The sequence below is a fragment of the Staurois parvus genome, unplaced genomic scaffold, assembly GCF_062004578.1.
Source record: "Staurois parvus isolate SC_StPar_1 unplaced genomic scaffold, SC_StPar_1.0 ptg001743l, whole genome shotgun sequence".
NCBI classification, from domain to species: Eukaryota; Metazoa; Chordata; class Amphibia; order Anura; family Ranidae; genus Staurois; species Staurois parvus.
The window spans coordinates 113,060-132,444 of record NW_028319539.1 but is presented as its reverse complement, the minus strand read 5'-3'; the positions used below and the strand labels follow the sequence as shown (position 1 = coordinate 132,444).

The 19,385-nt window shown below is 45.3% G+C and overlaps 1 protein-coding gene across 1 annotated transcript in view; it reads right to left on the bottom strand.

Moving 5' to 3' along the window:
• The window catches only part of LOC149434534 (uncharacterized), a 103,402-nt gene extending 86,086 nt beyond the window's left edge, over positions 1 to 17,316 (bottom strand). Inside the window, exons 1-4 of the mRNA XM_089663670.1 lie at positions 17,273 to 17,316; positions 15,377 to 15,613; positions 9,835 to 9,991; positions 3,292 to 3,334 (exon numbers count right to left, since the gene is read on the bottom strand). Coding sequence (XP_089519796.1) covers positions 3,292 to 3,334; positions 9,835 to 9,991; positions 15,377 to 15,613; positions 17,273 to 17,316 — 481 coding nt within the window. The remainder of the gene's footprint in view (positions 1 to 3,291; positions 3,335 to 9,834; positions 9,992 to 15,376; positions 15,614 to 17,272) is intronic.
• Positions 17,317 to 19,385: the final 2,069 nt, after the last annotated feature.

Below are 19,385 nucleotides of genomic sequence, written 5' to 3'. Positions count from 1 at the left end.
GTGTTATATACCAGTTACTCCAGTCAGAGCTTACAGAGGGCAGAGGACCCTTCCAGCCTCCATCTGACAGCACTGAGCCAATCACCGAGCACCAGCACTGTCACATGTTCCTCTACCTGGAGTGTTTCCTTTTGCTTCTGATGGGTGAAAGGTTCCAAATCTCATATATGTACCCACACCAGTGATTATTCTCACCCTCTACATTGTCTCTCTTCCCAGCTTACTTAGCCCTCAGATTTTCATGTTACTCCCCCACACATAGGATTGGTATGAACCAACTCAGATCTCCCCTACATAGAGGAAAGACCACAGATATCAATGATCAGCCTCAACCAGAGGGTGGCCAGTGCTGACCAGGGTGTGTGATTATTTAGATATATGTCCCACTTATATACAGCATGACTTCTAGGAACATTGACAAGCAATTGGAGCATTCTTTCTTGAGCATTGTAAAAAAAATTGACGTAACCTGACTAAGACATGTTTGTGACACCTTGCCAAGGACATTGCAACCACATACACCAACCTACAAGGGACATGGCAAGCTCATAGGCCAGCCTACTATAGACATGGTGACCTGATAGGCCAACCTACTATGGACATGGCAACCTCATAAGCAAGTCTACCAGGGACATGTCAATCTCGTAGACCAACCTACTAGGGACATGGCATCCTCACAGACCAACCTACAGGGACATGGCATCCTCATAGACCAAACTACCAGGGACATGACATCCTCATAGACCAACCTACCAGGGACATGACATCCTCATAGACCAACCTACCAGGGACATGGCATCCTCAAAGACCAACCTTACAGGCACATTGCAACCTCATAGACCAAACCAACTTGGGACATTGCATCCTTTTAGATCAGCTTACCAGGGACATGGCATCCTCATAAGCCAGTCTACCAGGAATATGGCAGTCTCATAAGCCGGCCCACCAGGGATATGGTAATCTCAAAAGCCAGCCTATTATGGACATGGCAACCCGATATGCCAGCCTACTATGGACATGGAAACCTCATAAGCAAGTCTACCAGGGACATGTCAGTCTCCTAGACCAACCTACCAGGGACATGGCATCCTCATTGGCCAGCCTACCAAGAACATGGCATCCTCATAAGTCAGTCTACTAGGAACATGGCAACCTCAAAAGCCGCCCACCAGGGACATAGCAAACTCATATGCCAGCCTACCAGGGACATGTCAACCTCATTGGCCAGCACACCATGGACATGGCAACCTCATAATTTGGCCCACCAGGGACATGTCAACCTCATAGGCCAGCCTACCATGGACATGACAACCTCATAAACTGGTCCAAAAGGGACATGGCATCCTCATTGGCCAGCCGATCAGTAACATGTTAACCTCATCGGCCAGCACACCATTGACATGGCAAGCTCAGAAACCGGCCCACCAGGGACATGGCATGCATCCTCATAGGCAAGCCTACCATGAACATGGCAACCTCATAAGCCAGCCCACAAGGAACATGGTATCCTCACAGCTAAGCCTACAAGGGACATGGCAACCTCACAAGCCAGTATACCAGGTACATGGCAACCTCACAAGCCAGTCTACCAGGAACCTGGCAACCTCATAAGCCAACCTAGCAGGGACATATCAACCTCATTGGCCAGCCTACCATGGACATGGCAATCTTATAAGCCAGCCTACCATGGACATGGCAACCTCATAAGCCCGCCCTACCATGGACATGGCAACCGCATAGGCCAGCCTACCAGAGAAATGGCAACTGCACTGGCTGTTCTGACAGTGACATAGTGACAAGACGGGAAATCTGGTATATTCAAGTCTCAATGTGTACTAACGTAGTTAGATGTTGAACTCATATTTGGAAAGACTAATGACTTTTTATTCATTAATCTTTTTTTGTTTTAACAAGTCAAAACATTACATTTTGAACAATGCATGTTGAGGTTTATATGTGTAAAAATTGTATAGAACATATACCAAACATTTTAATACATATGTAACATGTTTACTATGATATACATTATGAAGCAAATATCAAACATTATAGTACTAAAAATGGAGAAGGGGAACTGGATATGGGAAAGTGGTGTCAGTGCTCCCATCTGCAAAGAACTATATACATCATTGGTAATTGGAGGTCTGTTATGTCCCTTGGAAGGGGGTTCCCGGGAGGCATGGTTAGATATCTAGGGAGGAGGGGTAGGAGGACAGTAGTATTGTTCAGAAAAATAAGGGAGGAGAGGGTTGGGGAGGTAGGATCTAAAGTTATAGAAAGGAAAAAAAGAATGAGGGATAGATGTGGCTGTCCACCCTTGCAGACCAACAAGTGGGCACCAGTCATGGGGTCCCAACAAGGGGGGACCATGGGAGGATTTACACGGTTGGAGAGTTGATCCAAGGATTTCATATTTTTTTTAATTTATACACATATATATATATATATATATATATATATATATATATATATATAGTATATGTGGTATTAAAACAATGAACTTTAATCACCCATTTTCCGTACCCCTCATTTCCTTTCCTTGAGATAATGTTGTTACTTCAACAGGAAATGGTGGAAAATCTCCCCAGGGTCCCCTCCAGGGTCAAAAAATGCAATAAAGAGCCAATGCAAGTTCTTGTCTTATCCCACTATGCAAAAAGTATGACTTCAGCTCCCTGCCCCCCGCTTTCTGAGAGCTCAGACAAGCTGTATAAATTCTGCACTTACCTGTAGAGAAGAGAAAGCTGCAGATAAACAGGTACAACTTATGTAGGAGGATTTGCTTAATCTCTGTGTATCACCTGAGACCATACATACTGTATACCCTGTATACCCTGTGAAATGACTGGATTTACAACCATTTTCTGTCCTGATATGGGTAATGGAATGGCTCAGATGGATCCTTCTTGGGAAAGAGTCTCCAAACCCTGACTAGGTGTACCTTGAACCTGAAAGGGCTAACCTGCCCGCAAGAGAGGGCTGAAAGAGGTAGGAAGCAGCCAGTAGGTGTCCATGAGGTGTGCTATGTGGAACTTGACACAGTTGTAAGAGGGCTGTGGGCTGTTTGATTTCTGTAACCTTTTTCTGGACCCCTGAAGCAGGAGGGAACTTTAAACCCTGTTGTGGGACAAGGTTATGCTGGTGGTGATCCAAAGCTTTGTTTTTGGACTTTTCTGTTTGTTTTAGGCTAAAGGTAAGCTGTTTTTGTGATAAAAATAAAGACTGTTTTACTAATATATGACTGGCTAGTGATCCAGACCCTAAATACCACAAGATGTTAAGATGACTTACTTGTATTTGAAGAGACTGTAGGTGGGTTACCCTCTGTGCAGACCTGTAATCAAAAACAAAATATATAAAAGGAATACATAAAAGTATTCTACTTTTTAACTAAACTTTCATGACCATTACATACACAAATTTGTGGGCTTCTTGCCATCACACCAACATGGGTGGCTGAACCTTTGACACGTTCATTTTTTTTTTCTTTTTGTGAATTAGAAACACTGTTGATCGTATTCAAAAAGGAAGTGTAATTGTGAGAACAGAACACTGCCAATCGGCTGAATTGAGTTACCACACTTTGTACTTTATTATTTATTTATTTTTAACCTTTTTACTCAAGAACCTATTTCTCAATAGTAGACAAACAAGGGTGGAGTTGTTCAACTTCAAAGTCCAAGATGCGCTGTGAGTTCAGGTCAAAAACAAGTTCTTTGAAATGAGTTCCAATTACTCTGCTACACTCGCTCAACTTCAAAGAGTCCAAGCTGCATTTATTAGTATCACCCGATACAGAGAAAATCCACCTGTTTCCCTTTACGCATTTCACTCTAACAGGAGCTTAGTCATACGAACTCTCTATGACAGAGTTTCTCAACCAGGGTTCCGTGGAACTCTAGGGTTCCTTCAGAGGTTGCCAGGGGTTCCTTGAGCAAAAAAAGAGATTTATGGTTCTCAGATGAGTTACCAATGACAACAATGATCTTTTTAGCTATCTCTAGGGGGATTCTTCCTGATGATCACAAATGTAAGAAGCATTCTTCCCAGTGACCATCACAATAATGTACTGTGAGCTGAACATAATATAAATAATAATAAATAACAAATATTTATTAGCAGGGGTTCCTTGAAGACAAAAAGTTATTTCAAGGGTTCCTCCATGTCAAAGGTTGAGAAAGGCTGCTCTATGACCTCTTTGACTGAGCTCTTGTTGGAGTGTGTTAGCAACCGCCTGGCGGTACCTCTAGCAGCCCACAGGACAGGATTCCCCAGAGCGCGGAGTCTAAGCCCCAGCCTGCTTGTTCACCAGGGCCCCTGATGGTGGGGATGGACTTGGAGCAGACTGGAACCAGGTCGCGGCCCCTGAGTACACCCGTCTCTGGTAGAGGAATCCGCCGGGGGTATGTGCAGGTGGAGAGCCTTACGTGAAGAGGCCGAAGGCGGAAGCAGGGATGGCTGGATCTGTGCCGGATGGATGGACGGATGAGCGTGGTCAGACGGGCCAGGTCGGTAACAGAGAGGTCAGCGTAGTACAAGGCAGCAGGCAGAAGAATAGTCAGGTCACTCACCGGGGTCGGTACCAGTAGTTCAGATCAGGTAGGGATATCCAAAGAGAGGTCAAACTTAGCCAGGGGTCAGAGCAGGAGAAGTCAGCAGAGGTCAGGTCCAGGCAGGTCAGCAACGAATCTTCAGTAACAGAATACAGGAACACAGGAATCAGATCAGACCATACTTGTGTCTGTGCAGGGCTGGTTTAAGTAGCCTGCCCTGCACCTGACAGGCGCAGCCTAGGTCCTAGTGCCTGGCCAGCACCGTCATAGGCGACGGGTGCGCCTGGGTCCTAGTGCCCTGCTGCCTGCATGTCTTGACAGACACCTACGCATGTGCAGACCCATGCGTCGCGATGGTCCCTGACAGAGTGCAACTCATGGGAAGATCAGGTGGGTTTTCTTTGTATCGAGTGATACTAATAAATGCATCTTGGACTCTTTGAAGTTGAGTGGCTCCTAGGGGTGGACTGACCATTCGGCACTGGGGCACTGCCAGAGGGCCCAGGGTCCGTAGGGGGCCCCATGAGATGCCCCTGGTACCTTTCATAGGCTTTTTTTAGTGTGGTTTGAATGTGGGCGAGGACACAGAGGCCCCATGATCCCCTATTGCCCGGGGGCCCCATGAGTTGTCAGTCCACCCCTGGTGGCTGCATCCTTGTTTGTTTATATTAAAGGATAACTTACTGTTTAGGAGTCTGCATACATTGGTCAAGCGGGTGTAGCGGAGTAATTGCGGCTCATTGCAAAGGACCTATTTATGACCTGAACTCATGACGCATCACAGGTGTCTCACAAGTGCCTGAAGAATCATAGATTCGTTGGTCAGTGGTATTCCTTCTTTATAAACTAGATGTCAGTTCAAGTATAACTCCATCCAAATCTTTATTTTGTAGTTTATGGTAGAGCAAGAAAGGGTTGGAACCTCTGTCACATTCTCTACCCTGTTGTTCAAATAGTAGAGGTTCAGATTAGTGATGGTCAGCAGGTTGTGTGGATCGGTAAGTACCAACTACAGAAATTTGGGTACTGTGCCTTGTTTTTGAGATGCAAGCTGTGGCTTCACCACCTGGGCAGTCACTGACCCATCATCAAGTATGCAGGTTGAGTTATGACTTCACTGGCTACACACTTTATTTGAGTCAGTGGCTAACTTGGCATTAAAGCAATGAGGATAATGGGCAGGTCCAAGATCTGAACCCATGACCTCTGCTGCATCTGGCAGCAGCTCTTCTTGATGAGTCACCTGAGATGCTGGACAGTGTCCTGTCTGATTCATTGGATAATATCATCTTGTACCTTGTTTCTGGTGTACATTTAACTCCTTGGTCCTCCATGAACTTCCTATTTAAGCCATGCCTTTGCACTTCCTGTTCAACAGATTATTGTGCTCTTTCTCTGGCTGATATCTTACTCCTTCCATACCTGCAGCTGTATTTATCTCAACTATCACTCGTTATCAGTCTTTGGCTGGTTCCTTGACTACACTTCCACTTGATCCCAACCTACAACCACTTTCTGGCAACCTTTGGCTCGTTTACTGACTACGCTCCTGCTTCTCTCTACTTGCAATATCTACTACTGGACCCCAGCTTGCTCACCTCCTGGTGGGGCCATCCTGAGGACCGTGACGTGGTACTAACATGCAGCAAAACCCATCTCCACCATCAGGAGCTCTGGTGAATATCCGTTACTGCTTAGGCACCGCACCTTGGGTGAACCCACATCATGTGCCAGGTTGGCCTGATCATGTACGCAGTGGCATCCCTAGGGGTGTGTGGGCCTCACCGGGTGACACCATCACAGGGGGTGCAGGAGCAGGATGCCGGCACAGTGACAGCTGCCCTCACCCCAGTGTAGCAATAAAATGAGTATCCCTTGAAGATATGTATCCCCTGAAGCAACTGCGCATGTGCCGGTTTCAGGCCGAAGAAGCCGATCGCCGGCTCTGTGCTAAAGTCGGAGATCGGCTTCTTCGGCCTGAAACCGGCACATGCGCAGTTGCTTCAGGGGATACATATCTTCAAGGGATACTCATTTTACCGCTACACCGACACCGCTCCTTCCTCTCTGGAGGGGTGACACCACGTGTTACCGCACCGGGTGACACCAACCCTAGGGACGCCTCTGCATGTACGTATCCTGCTGGTCAGTGGAAGCCTTTCTACTGCTAGAGCTTCTGATCTCCAAGACCGACCCCCTGAACTAGACAATAACGACCCCAAAGCATGCACTCGATTACTGAAACTCCCTCCTCACTGGTCTACCGTTACACTGGCTATCCCCCCTTCAGTCTATTATGAATGCTGCTGCTAGACTCATACACCTTACCAACCAATCAGCGACTGCTGCCCCTCTCTGCCAATCCCTCCACTGGCCTCCATTCAGTGTCCTCCACCCCTCTCTGCCAATCCCTCCACTGGCCTCCACTTAGTGTCCTCCACCCCTCTCTGCCAATCCCTCCACTGGCCTCCACTCAGTGTCCTCCACCCCTCTCTGCCAATCCCTCCACTGGCCTCCGCTCAGTGTCCTCCACCCCTCTCTGCCAATCCCTCCACTGGCCTCCGCTCAGTGTCCTCCACCCCTCTCTGCCAATCCCTCCACTGGCCTCCATTCAGTGTCCTCCACCCCTCTCTGCCAATCCCTCCACTGGCTTCCACTAACCCAACGTACAAAATTCAAAATACTAACCACAGCTTACAAAGCCATCCACAACACTGCCCCTAGCTATATCACCGACCTCATCCACAGATACCGTCCAAATCGCCCACTCCGCTCCTCCCAAGATATTTTCTTCTCTAGCTCCCTCATCACCTCCTTCCACGCTCGCCTCCAGGACTTCTCCAGAGACTCTCTCATCCTCTGGAACTCCCTACCACAGCATGTCCGGTCAGCCCCCACCCTGTCTGCCTTTAGGCGATCTTTGAAAACTCACTTCTTCAGGGAAGCCTACCCCACCCCCACCTAAGAACTGTACTTGAATCACCTCCACCAGATCATCCCCCGTAGCTATCACCTTTTGTATTACCTCCCCCTTCCTTTAGATTGTAAGCTCCTCGAGCCAGGCCCTCCTATTCCTTCTGTACTGAAAGTATTGTAATTGTACTGTCTCCCTTATATTGTAAAGCGCTGCGTATACTGTTGGCGCCATAAATCCCGTATAATAATAATAATAAGGTGCTCCCTTCATTGTGTCTGTGAGAATTCAGAGAAACTCTAAACTGATTGGGAGTCCTAATGAACAAGGTGTTCACCTTTCAACTTTTTCAAAGTTCATAATTCAGAGACTAAATCACAAGACTGAATAGTTCAGTTTCACACGCACACAGGTTATGATAAATTCCATTCAAGTTTTTTTTTTTTAGCAGAAGATAATACATTCTTGTAGTATCATAAATTCCATTGAGCCGGCTTGAGAAGGGCAGAGGGTTATGTAAATGTGGTTTAGCCGGTCTGCACCGCATAGTTATAAGCCGTCATTGCCAATGGCTATCATAAGCATTACTCTGCAAAGTCTGTCAAGCTGAACACTGATAACCAAAAAAGCCAGAAAAACATTGTAAAAACATTCTCTATTGGGGTGTTTCTGTAACAGCTGCAACCGGCCATGGTAAAGCCAGTTAGACTCAATCCACATTTGGAGTCTGGCTTTATCTGACCGGAAAGTGCCCTCTTCATAACTAACTCGGCTCTCCAAAACCGGTCATTGGTCATAAATTCTGATCTGAAAAAAAGTATATTAATAATAAGCTTTACTATCATTTAAAGACCAAATAGCCCTTTATTATGAGGTTCAGGAGGTGGACTAGATGTATTCCATTTCTTAACCTCCCTAGCGGTCTGATTATGTCAATTTTTCGTTGCTCAAAGCGGTACTTTTTTTGCGTGGAAATATGTTGTTTTTTTATTGTAGGCCTGTAATTTTTAGGAATAACTCACTGAAATCTGTCCGAACAAGAGTCTAGTAAACATCCCGGGGATGATAAAATTTGAAACACGAAATCATAAATTATAATATAATAAATAATCATAAAAAATAATAATAAATTTAATTCAATAATATAATCAAACCAAAAACACTGAAATGTGAAATAGAGCGCCAAGTTGGCACATCGCTGAGCTCAGTCGCAGAATCGTTTTCAGTGTCTGATGAGGAATTTCCCCCACCAATCATTATCACTCAATTCTGCAAGTGGTTCTGATTTACTATCGCTGTTCTCTAGCTGATCTAAAACCGCGTCTGACCTAAAGGGACGCTTTTTGGACGCCATGGACGTTTCTCAGTTTCCAGGCAGAAAGGGCGGTAACAATGCAGGCAGGGCGCCGGACAAAGCACTCGAGACAAAATGTATGTGAAATGGTTTGATACAGGAATGTTATACTATGTGATTTTAGTGTATTTTGTGAATGTCACTGTTTAAAATTTTTACATTTCCCGCCAGTTCCGGCCCCCGTACGTCCCAACGCACACAGGGACTGGAACCTGGAAGACGGATGCCGGCATCGGTCAGGGGAGATGGCCGGGGACACTGCAGGGGGGACATCGCGGGAACGAAGGACAAGGTAAGTGAAACAGGGATCACAGAGCAACGCTGCAGGGTATTCCCGAGTGTAGCTCGGGGTTACCGCTTTTCGCACTGATAATTAACCCCGAGCTACAATCGGGAATACCGCCAGGGGGGTTAAAGGATACATAAAAAAACAAAAAATAGGGGGGGGTTATTAAATACCACCAAAAAAAGTTCTCTGTCTCAAAAAATGATATAAAACTCATTTGGGTACAGCATTGGATGAATGAGTAACCGTCGGTCAAACTATCACAGTACTGACAACTGAAATGTATCCGGGTAATGAAGGGGAATTACAGGCTGGTACTCAAGTGGTGAAGAACAAGTCAGCAATAAAAATGCATGTCTCCCGACCAGGGGCGGACTGACACCTCATGGGGCCCCCGGGGCAATAGGGGATTATGGGGCCCCTGTGTCCTCGCCCACAGTCAAACCACACCCAAAAAAGCCTATGAAAGGTACCAGGGGCATCTCATGGGGCCCCCTACTGACCCCGGGTCCTCGGGCAGAGCCCAAGTTCCCAAATGGTCAGTCCACCCCTCAAAAGGTACCAGGGGCATCTCATGGGGATCCCCTACTGTCCCCGGGCCCTCGGGCAGAGCCCAAGTTCACAAATGGTCAGTCCACCCCTGCTCCCGACTGATTCTCTTTTTTAAAACAATAAAATTCTGCACATTTTTTTTTTTACGGCATCACGGAACATCTTCCAGTCTTACCGGGACACAATTATCTACGCAGAGTAGGACATCAGCAGAAAGAACGATACTGTCATATCCAGAAATGTGGAAGAACTTCATAACAAACCGAGATTCAGTGTAGACTCCATTGCTGATGACGGTTAGTAGGTTAGCTAGTAAACCGCCAGCTGGACACCTGGACAGAGAAACGATCGAGGTTTAGTTCCTCCCGGCTATATCACAATTCAGGAAATGAAACTGATACATAATATTGTGGTATAGTACAGTGCACAGCATGTACCCATTATGTACCCATCGGGACTTAAATGTCGTTTAGCTGCAAATTTCCACATTTTATGACCCATAAAATGACTTTCAGCCAGTTCATCGTGGGTGACAACGCTCACTAACCCCGCTGTACCTCTGGAGAAGCAGCATTCTCACCAAGGGACAGGAATAAATATACCAACAAAGTGATGCTGTGCCTCCCTCCTAATCAATGTATGCCTTCCGCTCCGGCCAGAAGTTTTGAGAATGACACAAATATTAATTTTCACAACGTCTGCTGATTCAGTGTTTTTCGATCTTTTTGTCAGATGTTACTCTGGTATATTGAAGTATAATGACAAGAATTGCATAAGTGTCAAAGGCTTTTATTAACAATGACATGAAGTTTATGCAAAGAGTTAATATTTGCAGTGTTGACCCTTCTTTTTCAAGACCTCTGCAATGGGCAGTATGGTAACTAAATGGTTAGCACTTCTGCCTGGTAGTACTAGCATTGTTGGTTCAAATCCCAGCCATGGCACCACCTGCCTGGAGTTTGCATGTTCTCCCTGTGCCTGTGTGGGTTTCCTCTGGGTACTCCAGTTTCCTCCCACACTCCAAAGACATGCTGGTAGGTTAATTGGATCCTGTCTAAATTGGCCCTAGTATATGTATGTATTAATGTAAGTTAGGGACCTTAGATTGTACACCCCTTGAGGGTTAGGGACTGATGTGAATGTACAATATATATGTAAAGCACTGCATAAAATTGACAGCACTTTATAAGTACCTGAAATAAATAATTCACCCTGGCATACTCCCAATCAACCTCTGGGCCACACCCAGATTGATGGCAGCCCATTCTTGGATAATCAATGCTTGGAGTTAGGTGGCTTTTTTTGTCCACCCGTCTCTTGAGGATGAACCACAAGTTCTCAATGGGATTAAGGTCTGCGGAGTTTCCTGGCCATGGACCCAAAATTTCGATGTTTGCTCCCCAAGCCACTTAGTTATCACTTTTGCCTTATGGCAAGGTGCTCCATCATGCTTGAAGAGGCATTGTTCCTCAAAAAACTGTTCTTGGATGGTTGGGAGAAGTTGCTTTCGGATGATGTTTTTGAACCATTCTTTATTCATGGCTTTGTTCTCAGGCAGAACTGTGAGTGAGCCCACTGCCTTGGCTGAGAAGCAACACCAAAACATGAATGGTGTCAGGATGCTTTACTGTTGGCATGGACACAGAACTGATGGTAGCGCTCACCTTTTCTTCTCCGGACAAGGTCTTTTTCCTGAAGCCTCAAATAATTGGAAAGGGGATTCATCAGAGAAGATGACTATCCCCCAGTCCTCAGCAGTCCAATCCCTGTACCTTTTGCAGAATATCAGTCTGTCCCTGATGTTTTTCCTGGAGAGAAGTGGCTTCTTTGCTGCCCTTCTTGACATCAGGCCATCCTCCAAAAGTCTTCTCCTCACTGTGCGTGCCGGTGCACCACACCTTCCTGCTACCATTCCTGAGCAAGCTCTGCACTGGTGGTGGCCCGATCCCGCAGCTGAATCAACATTAGGAGACGGTCCTGGCGCTTGGTGAACTTTCTTGGGTGCCCTGAAGCCTTCTTCACAACAATTGAACGTCTCTACTTAACCACTTCCCGTCCGGCTGTTGTATATAAAAGGCCGGACGGTGGCAGTGCAGGGTCGGCTGACTGTTTATAAATGGCCTCCCCACCCCTTGCTTGTGTGCGCTCCCTGGGAGTGTGCAGCACAGCGATCCGGTGCCCGCTGTGTCCTCTGGACACAGTGGAACACCGATCGTCATACGGGACCTCTGTGCGATGTCCCGATCATGTGATCACTGATTGGTCAATCTGACATCACTTCTGACATCATTGCTTCCTACGTGTGAAATCTTTGAATGATCACAGAGGTCACATGGTACAGGGCTATTCACTACAGCCTTTGTACCATGTGACAAGCTGTGACCAATCACAGCTCACACAGTATTTCTCAATGGCTGCAAGAATGCAGCCAGAGAGAAGGAGAAATGATTGCTTTTACAGCCTTTATGGGTGTAAAAGCAATCATTGTAAAAAAAAGAAAAAAATCTTCATCACCCCCCACAAGTAGTACAGTGTACTGCTAGGGTGACAGTATGTAATAAACAAAAACATAAATAATAATATAAAAATGTAAAAAATGTTTTTTAAAAATTATAATTTTTGGTTATAAACTAATTTGGGTTATTATTTTGTTTACTAAAAAGATAACGGAATACATTTTGGCCAAGATTTACAATGAAATATTATTTATTTGCAAAATGTTATAAGAAAAACACTTTTTCTAAATTTTTAGACTTTTTTCATTTATATAGCAAAAAAAATAAAAATCCCAGTGGTGAAGAAATGATTGAAATAGGTGCCATCTTAGTAGCAGCAATATCCTTGTCCGTGAATCTCTTTTTGTGCAAAGCAATGACAACTGCATGGGTTTCCTTGCAGGTAAATGAATATTTGTGTCATCCTCAAAACCTTTGGCCATGGCTGTGTATCCCATACATGTGCAGATACATAACACTTCTCAACCTTATGGAGATGACCATAAATCAAAAACACACATGCAAAATCGTTTGAATTCCTTGTGACTGAGCACAATGAAATAAAGTAAAGGTGTCTTCAAATATCATATCAGTCTTTTGGCTACAAAGACGTGTGCGACCTTCTCCACTTTCTATTTGCATAGCACCTCCTGTGTTCAATCCACACCATGTCCACCACCGTTCACCACTGCACCCACCTCCACAAATGGACCTGTCCACTCACGGGTCATGAATGCCTCTTTCCCTTAAAATGGGATCTTTTTGGTGGACTCCCGCTGTTACTGGATCTGGGATCTGTTCCTCCGTAGGTTATGGCCCTTAAGGAGTGCAGTCTGTAGTAAACTCAAACAGAATATAGAACGACTGAGGAAGTCATGTCATGTGACGACACGCGTGTAGGCGGAGCCGGGTGACAGAGCTGAGCCCGGAAGTGACGCGGGAGCCCGCTGTCTATAGTATGTACTTGTGAATTTTATCTAAACGTGAGTGCAATTGTAATTTAATAAACACCTTTTCTATACATACTACACTATGGGGATTCCATATTCTGTATGAGTTTACAGTGGGAATCTTAAAGGGGAACTACCCCTTTAAGACTCTTTAGCAAGAGGGAAGAACAATGTAACTGATAAGAATTCAGCACAGGCAGAGAGCACAGGAATCATTTCTGGCAGGATCAACAGGTGAAACAACAGAGGTGAAACAAATCCTCCTACATAAGTTGTACCTGTTTATCTCTTCTCCAGCCTTCTAAAACACACAGATCAAAGGCTATTTCTCAGATCCAGCAGGTGGGGGTGGAGATCTGATGTTGCAAACTGCAAATCATAGAGGAGAGCTGAGTGTAATCTGAGACCTGAGTGGAAACTAAGCACACAGATGTCTACACAGTCTCATATGGAAACATGCACAGCTGAGACTGTCAATCACCTTTTGTGTGCTGGGTTGAGGGGGATTCTCTGGTATTGGGATTACCTGTCAGAAGTGATGAATGCAGAAAGCAGAGGGAAGATAGAGGAGACAGAAATGACACTTGGTGCTTTGGATTGAGGCAAGTATATAGAGAGATATGCTCTGTTCATATGAGGTTTACAACCATTTTCAAGTAACCTTGGCAGCACGGTTCTGTACAACATACATGCTAGAAGAAGAGAGCATATGCTTGCCTTTCCAGCAACCCAACTTCCATTTCACCATTCGCCATCCTTGGGATGTACTTGACCAGTTGGGTGAGATGAATACATGCTCCCCCCTGTCACTTGCCGTGGTTCCTCCTGCCAATTCATGCATCCTGTAGAGCAGGGGTGTCAAACTGGTGGCCCTCCAGCTGTTGCAAAACTACAAGTCCCATCATGCCTCGGCCTTTGGGAGTCATGCTTGTAACTGTCAATCTTGCAATGTCTCATTGGACTTGTAGTTTGGCAACAGCTGGAGAACTGACAGTTTGACACCCATACTGTAAAGGAAGAAACCACAGAGAGTGGCAGGGGGTGCAGGTATTCACATACCCAAAGGTGTGTGACCACATGGAGGAAGCGGCTCTTAAAGAAATGCGCCACAGAAAAAGTAAGTGTATGCAGTCTTCTTTTAGAAGGTATATTGAATATACATGTGCTGACAGGGTCACTTTAATATCATTGGACATCACTGGGAGAGTAGGAGCCAAGTTGTGTGTTTCCACCCCCATCATTGACAACATTGACATTTAGAGGTTGTCACATGCCTCTCACACATTATTTCTTGAAATCCCCCACTTGTGTATGTAGCACCCTCCTAGTTTAGCTAGGGGAAGCTAGTGTTTAATTGGTAGCGAGAAAGGCTGAGTAGCAGCCTGGGTGTAATAGCCAGAAGGTAAAACCATGGTCAGGAGCTGAGAGGCTCTGCAGGCCAGCCCCTCTGGAATTTCACCCTGTTCTAGGGCTTTGGAGGAAGGCTCTAGAGGCAGTCGGTGGATCTGAGGAGTGGCTGGATGCACTCTTGAGGGACCATAGCCAATCCCCAACAGAAGGCTTGGAAAGGGGCTGGGGCACCCTTAAAAGTGTCAGTGGCAGGAGAGTTTGAGTAGAAGATAAAGAGGAAGATGTGAGGCTGAAGGAAGAAGGCTGCTAGGGGGCCTAATGGGATGGAACCCACCTGTAGGCCTGGAGCTGGAAAGGAGGAAAGCTCAAAACTGATAGGCCTGGTCGCAGCCACCAACCCACAAGCAGTACAGGAGAGGGTCTGAGTGCGTACCCCTGCACCCTCTGGGCAGATAGGGGAAGGAGCACTCTGGTGGGAAACCAGATTAACCCCCTACTAGTGACTGTTCATCTCTTAAAGTGACAGGAACCAGATCCCCTGTTCAGGGATACCTCCAGATTGCTGGGTGAAGTTAATCTACGGTCTTGGGCGATACACGAAGGAGACGTTGGCTTGCTCTCCAACAAAGACTGTGCTGCAGAGAAGGCTTGTAAATAGTTCCAGGAAGTTGTCCTCAGTTATCGGTTCCCTTGGGCATCCTGTACACCCGTCACCCTATCCCAGTTCAAATCCCCTCAATAAAACAACAAAACCAAAGCTCAAGGACAGATCTCTGGCTCTGGATGCAAGCCTGTGTGAACATGCGTGATGCCTGGCTGTGCAGGAGTATAAGGGGACCCAAATCTTCTAGCGACTCCTAAGGGGGTAGTGCTACATGTATAACTGTTATGACCGGTTCTTTTCAGGATTCTGTACACTTACCCATTCACAAGCAAATCGTATTGCAGATTTTTTGATTCTCCAGGAGAGACGTAAATTCTCATCACCTTGAGCTTAAAATTGTTGGCGTCCAATTCAGGCATGACCACTGAGATGTATACATTATCATTCATATACAGTGTGTCATTGTCTGAGAGCAGGGTGGTAAAGGCTTCATCTTTATAAATTCTCATATACGCTACAGAGTTGTTTGGTCCAGAAATATCTATTGGTATGATCCTGAAAAATAAAAGATAAAAATACATCACACACAGAAATATTTGGAGGTTCCAGTACATAGACATCTACAGAAATAGACTACTAACTACATCTTGGATACAATGGGAAAGTATCAGGGGCGGACTGACCATTTGGAAACTCAGGCACTGCCCGAGGGCCCAGGGTCAGTAGGGGGCCCCATGAGATGCCCCTGGTACCTTTTTCATAGGCTTTTTTGAGTTTGGGCAAAGACACAGGGGCCCCATGATCCTCTATTGCCCGGGGGCCCCATGAGCTTTCAGTCCACCCCTGGACAGTATCATGGATGGGCTTCATAGAAAAAAACTCATAAAGACATGAAAGGTTAGGAAAACATAGGCTTGAAGAGGAACTGAACTCTGGAAGAGGTGCCCGAAAAAGACAGGAAGAGGGAAAGAATGGGTCACCAGTATTGTCTGTTGTGTTCCTGCTGCTGACCTTTCTCCATCACTGACTTGTAGACAGGTGCAGGTTTTCCTTCATCTAGTAGGTGGTGGCGTGCCATCATTCAGATGGAGTAGAGTTTGTTAGGGCAGACTTTCTCAACCAGGGTGCCCAGGCATCCTGGGGTGCCTTGAGTTTTTTTCAGGGGTGCCTTGGCAGATTATCTAAAAAATTGCCCAAAACTTACAATTGCCCAAAAAAAGATACAGGTTTTCATTTTGCACCATTATGACTTTCTAGCCGCTGGCGACCTGACAACCAATGACATCATCACTTGATAAGGATGATGCTGGTCGTCTGCACAGCATCGTAGTTTGACCCTCCCCTGCCCCTCTCCATCAGTGTTGGGGTCACATTAGCTCACTGATGGAGAAAAACTGACAGAAACATTGGAATACTAGTCAGTACCGGTGTGCCAAAAGTGTATTTGCTTTGGAAAAATAAATCTTCTCTAATGTTGGACGTCCTACATGTGTGGATGTTGCTGCGTAATATAAAACTATAGAATAGTTTTTCACATTTTTGAATGGGGTGCCCTTTTAAAATTATGGACAGTCTTGAGGCACCCCATTTTAGAATGGGTGCTTCAAGACTGGTCATAATTTTATGGACAGTCCTGAGGGTGCCTCAGGACTGTCCATAATTTTTAGGTGCCTGAAAAAAGGTTGAGAAATACTGTGTTATGGGACATTGTCTCCCTCATGGATAAATATAAAAGTATAGAATTGTTTGGGGAACAATATGAAATGTTACATTCAATTTCCACTTTTCTGAAAGGGAGCACATCCTAGCCACAAATTCCTTGGGCTTGCCATTATCATCTCAGTCTAGATGTGTATCTCACCATTATTTATTTTGCTATACACTCACCGACCACCTTATTAGGTCCACCTTGAACAATGGCTTGGTGACACAAATTGCTGATACGAAACTTTGTCTCACTTGAAGGACTTTTTGAAACATTTATGGGTTAAGAGCATCAGATACATCCATCAAGTTTTGGTTAGGGAAAAAGCCTCCCCTTTTTTTCCAGGTTTGAGCAATTGACCCAGACCGCCCACCTCGACTTCCTTTTGTAGGTTCAAATTGCTATATGGTAACCAAAAGAAGTAGACATTACACTCACTGGCCACTTTATTAGCTCCACCTGTTCAATGGCTTGGTGTCACAAAATGCTGATACGAAACTTTGTCTCACTTGAAGGACTTTTTGAAACATTTAAGAGCGTCAGATACATCCATCAAGTTTTGAGTAGGCAAAAAGCCTCCCCTTTTTTCCAGGTTTGAGCAATTGACCCAGACTACCCACCTCGACTTCCTTTTGTAGATTCAAATTGCTATATGGTAACCAAAAGAAGTAGACATTACACTCACCGGCCACTTTTATTAGGTCCACCTGTTCAATTGCTTGGTAACACAAATTGCTGTTATGAAACTTTGTCTCGCTTGAAGGACTTTTTGAAACATTTATGGGTTAAGAGCATCAGATACATCCATCAAGTTTTGGGAGAAAAAAAAGGTTCCCCTTTTTTCCAGGCTTGAGCAATCGACGTAGACCGCCCACCTCAACTTCCTTTTGTAGGTCCCAATTGCCATATGGTAACCAAAGGAAGTAGACAATACACTCACTGGCCACTTTATTAGGTCCACCTGTTCAATGGCTTGGTGACACAAATTGCTGATAGGAGACTCTATCTCACTTGAAGGACTTTTTGAAACATTTAAGGGTTAAGAGCAGCAAATACATCCATCAAGTTTTGGGGGGAAAAAAAGCCTCCCCTTTTTTTCCGGGCTTGAGCAGTCGACCCAGACCACCCACCTCGACTTCCTTTTGTAGGTCCAAATTGCTATATGGTAACCAAAGGAAGTAGACATTACACTCACTGGCCACTTTATTAGGTCCACCTGTTCAATTGCTTGGTAACACAAATTGCTAATCAGCCAATCACACGGCAGCAACTCAATGCATTTAGGCATCTAGACGTGGTGAAGATGACTTGCTGAAGTTCAAACTGAGCATCAGAATGGGGAAGAAAGGGATTCAAGAGACTTGGAACGTGGCATGGTTGTTGGTGCCATACGAGCTGGTCTGAGGATTTCAAAAACTGATGATCTACTGGGATTTTTACACATAACCATCTCTAGGGATTACAGAGAATGGTCCAAAAAAGAGAAAATATCCAGTGTGCGGCAGTTATGTGGAGGAAAATGCTTTGTTGAGGTCAGAGGAGAATGGGAAGACTGGTTCTAAAGGATAGAAAGGCAACAGTTACTCCAATAACCACTCATTACAACCAAGCTATGCAGAATACCTTCGCTGAGCGCAGAACGATCAGAGAAAGGTAAAAAAAACCGGGAAAATATCCAGTGAGTGGCAGTTGTGTGGAGGAAAATGCCTTGTTGAAGTCAGAGGTCAGAGGAGAATGGGCAGACTAGTTTGAGATGATAGAAAGGCAACAGTAACTCCAATAACCGCTCGTTACTACCAAGCTATGCAGAATACCATCTCTGAATGCAGATGATCAGAGAATGGTCCAAAAAAGAGAAAATATCCAGTTGTGTGGAGGCAAATGCCTTGTTGATGTCAGAGGGTGGAGGAGAATGGGCAGACTGGTTGGAGATGATTGAAAGGCAACAGTAACTCCAATAACCACTTGTTACAACCAAGCTATGCAGAATACCATCTCTGAACGCACAACACGTCTAACCTTGAAGCAGATGGGCTACAGCAGCAGAAGACCACACACGGTAGCAAAGTGTACCTAATAAAGTGGTCGGTGAGTGTAAATGAAACTTGTGCCTGGGCAGCGTCTGCATGATGGAAGACACACCATGAAATGCTGAGTTTGGTTTCTGGATGTGAACAGAGGAGCCCTAGAAGACGTCTGTTTATGACGAAACGCATTAGAGCCTGCCTGTGACGTCATCGCGTACAGAAAGTTGATGCTGTTTTTGCCGCTTTGGTGAATATACTGATATGAGCTTTTAACTAAAAAAAAAACTTGTGACTGCAGTTTGTATGCCTATTAAATGGTGTTTGGAGATGCCTACACTATAAGAAGTGTTTATCTGGTTATTTGTATGTGATTTCGCTTCCTTGGAGATACATACTACTTATCTGTGTCAGCCCCCACCCTGTCTGCCTTTAGGCGATCCTTGAAAACTCATTTATTCAGGGAAGCCTACCCCACCTCCGCCTAAGAAGTGTATTTGAGTCACCTCCACCAGATCATCCCCCGCAGCTATCACTTTCTGTACCACCTCCCCCTCCCTTTAGATTGTAAGCTCCATGAGCCGGGCCCTCCTTTTCC